This window comes from Nicotiana attenuata, chromosome 7 (assembly GCF_001879085.1).
Source record: "Nicotiana attenuata strain UT chromosome 7, NIATTr2, whole genome shotgun sequence".
Lineage (NCBI taxonomy): Eukaryota > Viridiplantae > Streptophyta > Magnoliopsida > Solanales > Solanaceae > Nicotiana > Nicotiana attenuata.
Window position 1 is genome coordinate 114,278,222 of NC_031995.1, and position 7,973 is coordinate 114,286,194.

At 37.0% G+C, this 7,973-nt stretch overlaps 1 protein-coding gene across 1 annotated transcript in view; it reads left to right on the plus strand.

The window, feature by feature from the left end:
- The window catches only part of LOC109229755 (signal recognition particle 54 kDa protein, chloroplastic), an 11,925-nt gene extending 5,916 nt beyond the window's left edge, over positions 1 to 6,009 (plus strand). Inside the window, exons 9-15 of the mRNA XM_019395309.1 lie at positions 3,344 to 3,444; positions 3,612 to 3,749; positions 3,835 to 3,978; positions 4,151 to 4,226; positions 4,348 to 4,433; positions 4,537 to 4,662; positions 5,620 to 6,009. Coding sequence (XP_019250854.1) covers positions 3,344 to 3,444; positions 3,612 to 3,749; positions 3,835 to 3,978; positions 4,151 to 4,226; positions 4,348 to 4,433; positions 4,537 to 4,662; positions 5,620 to 5,727 — 779 coding nt within the window. The 3' untranslated portion in view covers positions 5,728 to 6,009. The remainder of the gene's footprint in view (positions 1 to 3,343; positions 3,445 to 3,611; positions 3,750 to 3,834; positions 3,979 to 4,150; positions 4,227 to 4,347; positions 4,434 to 4,536; positions 4,663 to 5,619) is intronic.

Below are 7,973 nucleotides of genomic sequence, written 5' to 3' on the forward strand. Positions count from 1 at the left end.
CCGGTAGAACCCGGAACCGGCCGGACCGGTAAGGGGGGGCTGGGCTGGGCTGGGTAGGGGATTGGGGTGGGTTTGGACGGTTTAAATTTTTGAAACGGGTTACCCGGCCCGGTAAAACCCGTTAGATGAACAGTGCCGTTAAACCGGTTAACCGGCCCGGCCCGGACCGGCCCGGAACGTGAATATAACATGAATATACCGTGAATATACCATAAATATACCATGAATATACTATAAATATACCATGAATATACCAATTATTGTATACTAATTAACATAATTTAAAATTGTTGGAATTTAACATATATGTATATATTTAGGGTATAAAACTATAAATGCTCAAATCATAGAATATGATGGTAACGTATTATTTTTAAAATATGCTATATATGTGTTATTTTAATATTTTAAGACAATTTGTGTTATTTTAAATTATTAGACGTATTTATGCTTAATGATTTAGTTTGTTAGATTAATTTGAAGTATTATTAATTTATTATGCATGAAAATTTAGTTTACTATTTATTTGTTAATTTACTTTTTAAATGCAAACTTTAATTTTGTAATTTTGAAATAAATATAGCACTTGCAATTTATAAGTGCAATTTTTCCCCATCTTCCTTGTATTCTTTATGTTAGTACTTTGTATTAATACTATAACTTACAATATTTATACAAAATCCAAAAAAAAAAAAATTAAAATTATACTAAACCCGGCCCGGCCCCCTCAACCCGTAACCCTTATGGTTCAATTTTTACCCGGATGAACCCGAACCCGTTAAACCCGTTAAGACACAACCCGTAACCGGCCCGGACCGTAACCCGTACGGGTCCAAAAAATATAGGCCCGACCCGGCCCGGCCCGGCCCACCCCACCCGTTAAACACCTTTAGCAAGAAGCAACGAATCCTTTCCTAGATAATACCACAGTTAGCCAATTACATTTCAGGGCTTATAACAAAGTTTAGTCCACAGCAAATTGAGCAAGAAGCATACGCAAGTAGTGCCGAGGTCGTACGGCCCGATCCAACATAAAAGTGTGCACTGTCAGAGGGTCGAACGGCGCGAACCATAGATGCATCTATTACCCCGCTCGCGAATCATACATGCGACGCGGTCAAATATAATTAAGCACAACAAACAGGCAACAAGAATATATCAGGGGAGCAATTACTCACAGAAATATCAACTCCTCTTTAAAAGATCAAGAAAGTGATGTTTCTCGTATTAATTTCATTTATCACATTCAACATGGTTTAAGCAATCCAAATTAACCATAAAGACACAAGAATATCATGTAAAGCATGTTTTTGGGTCCTAGACTACCCGGGCTTAGCATAATAGTGGCTACGCACGGACTCTCGTCACCTCGTGCGTACGTAGCCCCCTCATTTTGTTGCAAATTATTCAATTATTACACCTATGGGGACAATTCCCTCTTACAAGGTTAGATAGGAGATTCACCTCGCTCCAAAACGTGCTTCCAATACCAAGAACGTGCTCAAACCCCTCAATTTGGAGCCGAACGATCCAAAACTAATTAAACGGGGTAGGAACTAGTCGATATAAGCTCAAGAGTTTGCATTTTAATGACTAAAGTAATTTCCCAACCTTAAACATAAGTTTCCTAAAATCCGACCCCGGCCCACGTGCCCGGATTCCGAAATTTTTCGAAGGAAGTTGTTCTCTATAGCCTAAGGATCAATAATAAATGATTTCTACTTCATTCCATAACAAATTCCGTGGTAAAATCTATGTTGTATCAAAACCCTAGGTTTTGCTCTAATCCCTTGATTTTTCCTAATCTTTGTGTGTTAATCTACCCAAAACTCAAGTATTAAACTTAGAAATAAGGAGGATGAACTTACCTCAAGATGCTTGGTGAAAATCTTCTCTCAAAAGCTCCAAAATCGCCCAATAAACGAGTGGAAATGGGCAAAAATGGTCTGGAGCCCGTATTAAATGAAGCTCACTGCTTCAGTGATTTCCGCATCTGCGGTCCTGGGCCGCACCTGCGCCCACCGCATCTGCGAAAAGGCGCCCACTTCTGCGGAATCTCAACTGGGCCGCATCTGCGAGATACAAGCCGCTTTTGCGGCTCCGCTTCTGCGGAAAAACAGCCGCTTCTGTGGCTTTGGGCCTGGCCTGGCTTGGCCGCATCTGCAAGAGGAAGACCGCTTCTGCGGTCTCACACCTGTGGCTAACCGCAGGTACGGTTATGACAGATAGCTGGAGCTTCAGCTCCTTCCCAAAATGGACTCGCTCGAACCCTCGGAACGCCCGAAACCACGCTAAATCTAAGAATCACCCCTTAAAACCAATTTATGAACTTCAAGTTCTTCAATTCACTTCTAACGCGCCGAAACGTACTTAAACTACTCGGATTGACACCAAATTTTGCGGGCAAGTCTTAAATGTTATATTGGACCTGTACCGGGCTCCGGAACCAACATATGGGCCCGATACCAACACGATCAAGCATTATTCAATTTCATTAAATCCTTAGAATTTCTAGTTTAACAATTTCTAACAAAAAATCACTACTTGGGTTAGGGACCTCGGAATTCTATTCCGGGCATACGCCCAGGTCCCATATTTTCCTACGGACCCTCCGGGACCGTCAAAACATGAGTCCAGGTCCGTTTACTAAAAATGTTGACCAAAGTCAAACTTATCCTTTTAAGAAAATCTTAAGGAAACAAGTGTGCCTATTTCAACCCAAACTCTTCCAAATCCCGAACCAACCATCCCCGTAGGTCGTAAATTAATTAAAGCAAGCGCGGGAAGTCTCATTTAGGGGAACGGGGTTCTAATAAGCGAAACGACCAGTCGGGTCGTTACAGTTTTTTAGTAAGGAAACAAAATTTTAATGGAGCAAGGCATACCAAATTTGAGTTGTTAAATGAATTTGAACTCTTGAAATTTGTTACTCCCTATGTCCCATTTTATGTGACACACTTCCCTTTTTAGTCTGTCCCCAAAAGAATGACAGCTTTCTATATTTTTAAAAAAATATTAACTTTTTAGGTTCCCGTGTTACCCTTAATGAAATGATTAATAGCCAAAGAAGTGTCTATAGCATATTGTTTTAGACCGCAAGTTTTTGAAAAATCTTTCTCTTTCTTAAACTCCGAGCCTAGTCAAACTCCATCACATACGTTGGGACGGAGAGAGAACTAGATAGTGCAATAAAAGTCTGTAACATCTCAAAACAAATAGCATGGTAGTTCACTTGCTTTGAGTTATTAATGACATATTTCTGCCCTTTACCAATCATTTCATGTTGAAAATGGAAATTTCCTGTTTGTTCTCTCTCTTATCATTCACATTGATGAAATTGTAGCTTTGGTCACAACATTCAATCTCGAAATTGGAATTACTGGTGCCATTATGACAAAGCTAGATGGGGATTCTAGGGGTGGAGCAGCTTTAAGTGTCAAGGAGGTGGGTTCTTATTACTGATATCTGTATAAGTGATTATGTTGTGTCAAATGTTAATATGATCGTTCGTTATAGACAACAAAACCATTGATTTGCTCTTTAACTGTCAAACTTTTTCATTTTGAAGTAAATTGCGATTTTGCATCACACGTATATGTTCACTACCACAGGTATCAGGAAAGCCAATTAAGCTCGTAGGAAGGGGTGAACGTATGGAGGACCTTGAACCTTTCTATCCTGACCGCATGGCTGGACGTATTTTAGGGATGGGAGATGTTCTGTCGTTTGTTGAAAAAGCCCAAGAAGTTGTAAGTAACCAACAAGTATTTTTTTCGTCTGTTTTCTTTACTTTGATTCAACTAGTTTCATTTGACTCCTTATAAATGATTTTAGATGAAACAAGAAGATGCAGAAGATTTGCAGAAGAAGATCATGAGTGCAAAATTTGATTTCAATGACTTCCTGAAGCAAACTCGTGCAGTTGCTCAAATGGGTACCATGTCCCGCGTTCTCGGAATGATTCCTGGCATGGGAAAGGTAATATGCCTGTTTCTTATTAAATCTATCTCTCCATTTCTGTGTAATAAGTATTCTATGGTGCAATTCATGTTTCAATAGTTACTGTGCATACCTTGTATCAGCTATATTCCTTTCTTTTTATTTATGTGACGAAGCGGGAACAAATTCCATCTTGTTCATGCATAAACAGGTTACTCCTGCACAAATTCGAGAGGCAGAGAAGAGCTTAATAATAATGGAGTCAATGATAGAAGTCATGACACCAGGTTATTAATCTTACCTCGGGTTTCTAATAATGACGTCTTGCTGTGTTTAACATGACCATATAGTAGTGCTACTAGTTCAATTTGTTGAGGCTCAATTTGTTATCTTTCATCTTTTTCTCAGAGGAGAGAGAGAAACCGGAATTGTTAGCAGAATCTCCTGCTAGAAGGAAACGTATCGCTCAAGAGTCTGGGAAAACTGAGCAGCAGGTATAATTAATGTGTTAGAGATGGCATAAAAAAGTAAATTCTATGTTGGAGATTATTCGGTACTCCTTTGCATGCTCACCTATAACTTGATCTCCATTTGAAGGTGAGTCAACTTGTTGCTCAACTTTTTCAAATGCGTGTACGTATGAAGAATTTGATGGGCATTATGCAAGGTGGTTCCATTCCTGCACTGAGTAATCTAGAGGAGGCACTTAAAACTGAACAGAAGGTGCTTATCTTTCTACATTATTTTTGTCTGAATTATTTATTAGAGCATGTGGATATAATTGCTGTGTTTTCTTTCTCCTCAAAATTTTACTTGCAACAGATAAATAAATAAAATAAATGTATGATCTTTAAGCATCTGTGAGTAACTAGCTTGTTTGAACTGAGTTGATTCCTTTCAAAGCACAATTTTCTGAATTTTTTTTTTGCTTAACTGGGTTCTGTTCAAATATTCTAATAAATAGGTGCAAATTTCTCTACTGGCACTATACATCTTATGAGCTTAACAAAACCAAAACAATTATTTCATTTTATTGAAGAGTTCGAATTGATTTCTTACCATCCCCTTCCTCAACCCTTTGCAATAACAGAAATAGAATGTACCCCCTAAAAATTAAATCAGTAGTATTAATCAAAATTTTATTTAATACTCAAAGAAATGTACCCCATAAAATTTAGTGGATCTGCACATCAAAGAATACGCTGATCTCCAGAGTTATCTGGTACCTGTGAAAATATCTTGTGGAGTTAGTCGAGATGCACGTAAGTTGACCCTGACACCACCATTATGAGTTTATCGGAAAAAGAAAAAAAGTTTAGGCAGATCTCTAGTAGTAGTTAGTTCTAATTTCGGGCTCCTTGCCTTCTTCCTACAGCCAAATCTCTTGGAATATGTAGTATGCATGTCTTTGTCCATGTTTCTTTTCTCTTCCAACCTCCCTCCGAGATAGTTAAATCGAGGTTTTATCAATGCATGTCTTAGTTCTAATTCACATTTCGACTGTATGAGATGGAAACACCTATTCTACTTTGCAGTTATCATTTCGACAAGTATTCTTACCAAAAAAAGGGCATGTCTATGATGCAGATTTAGATTTGCACTTATTTATTCTTACTATTTTATTGGCTTTAAGTCAAGCTGATGGTTTTGAATTGTCATCTTGTTCCCTTCATACTCCAGGCTCCTCCCGGTACTGCAAGGAGGAAGCGGAGGTCAGAATCAAGAAAGCAATTTGCAGACTCGGGATCAACCAGACCTGGCCCTCGTGGTTTTGGGGCCAAGAACTAAAGTATAGGACTATATGTCAATCAAATTTTTGAAGAGCTAGTATCTTTGACTAGCTATTTATGAGTACTCACTAGAATACAGAGTCTGAATACAGTAAATGATCAGGTGGTCTTGGATGGAGATAGGAAATGAGAAGAATTCCATGCTTGTAATGTAGGAAAAGGAAGTTCTTGACATGATTATAGTACACTGTATGTATTCTCAACAATGTAGTGTTATCCCCCTTATGTAACTCTTGCCTTCCTACTGTATCTACAGATTTGATTTCTTTGTCTTGGATTAGAGGTGGTGAAATCAACTCATTTTTTAGTAACTCGTCCAACCCGCCCAAGGTTAAACGGTTGAATCATGACTCATACATTTACTTGATAAACGGGTTGAACCTACAATGACCGGAAAAATTATTGGGTCTACAATGACCGGACTCATACATTTACTTGGTAAACGGGTTGAACCTACAATGACCGGAAAAATTATGGGATTTTTTCATTCTTATATACTATTGGAAATTTTATTACCTTAAATATTCATGTTTAGTAAATTACCCTACTTGCACAAGTTTTGTTTACAAAATATATACATTCCACCTTAAAAGGCTCTCAATCCATTATTAGTGCCTTCATTAAGGAATTTAGTTACACCCTTTTCCTTTTTTTTCTCCTCTTCTCTTTCCATATTTTTCAACAATCATAAACTTAGTTTCAACGACCCGTCTCAAGCCTTTTGAACTCTCTGAGTACCATCATTAGATAGTAGCTTTTATCACTTCCAAAAACCCTACATTTTCTTTTTGGTTAAAGTTGTAGGCCAGCCTCTGTTATCAGGTTTAAGCGTTGATTATCCTCATAAATTTTTAATATTGAATTGCATGTAATCCAATGCCAATATTATTGTGGTGTGAAGAAGTAGTCTCGCCATCCTTTTATCATTGTATAAGTTTTGCGTTAAGCTAGTTTAATATATGAGTATCAGTTACCAGTTCTAAGGAAAGAAAAAATCCAGAACATGTAGTGGTAGTAGCCGTGAGAGTTTGGAATTAAGCTGCAAGGCACTATACGTTCTTCCTATTCTGTTCTAAACGAACTTCGATACAACTAAACAATTTTTATACAATTTTATAAAAATATATCTTTTTTATATTTTGTATCTGATTTATACATAGTAAAAACAAATTTCATACAACTAATTATATATTATACAATTTATCTACAACTTTCATACATTATTTCTACCCAGTTATATACAACTACAATATCACACAACTTAAATAGAAATTTTATACAATATGTTCAACTTTCATATAATATTTAAATAAAAATATATATATAAACAACAGAATACAATTTTTCTACAATTTTACTATAATTTCGTAAGCATAATGTATGTCATGTCGTCTACTACTACTACTACTACTACTACTACTACTACTACTACTACTACTACTACTACTACTTCTTCTTCTTCTTCTTCTTCTTCTTCTTCTTCTTCTTCTTCTTCGAGTTTCAATCTGAAATTTAGTCAAAATCAAGCCTAATCTTCACCAAAACACCCTCAAAATTGAGATATAAACTCCAAATCATATTCCCAATTGTTTGCAACAACACCCAATCCAAACAAATAATGATTTTTGAAAACCCAAATTCGAATTCAAAGCTTCAAAGCTTTTTAATGGCTGTCAATGGTGGAATTGCTGCTCTCTTTTCCTTTGCTTTACATTACTGAAATTAGGGATTGAGAGATAGAGAGAGACGTAGAGAGAATCTCAATTCTTTGCAACAACGCCCAATTCAAACAAATAATATTTTTCGAAAACCCAAATTCAAATTAAAGGGAAACAAACTGTTTGGCTCAAAAGTTAACGATATACTTTGTAAGCGATAAAACAATCAAAAATAGAAAAGGGGTAAATCGTAATCAAATATAATAATCCTAGAGATGCAAAGATGATAATATTGTTGTAGATCTGATATTTCAAAGTGATAATGTTTACCAATAAGATATTTTCGTTAAGAGGTAGAGATATAGAGAGAGAAAGCCAGAAAAATGAGAGAGTTGTATTAGATCAGATCCCCCTTTTACAATGTGGAGGTCTCCTTTATATAATAGGAGACCTTCCTCGAAAGAATCAAAAAGTTACAAAAATAGGTAACGTCTCCCTATCGTGGACGCTGAGTTCTAAACGATGTCGCTTTTGTCCTCACGGCCGAGTCGTACCCGCTACGTTGGTCGGCGTACACTCATTGGGC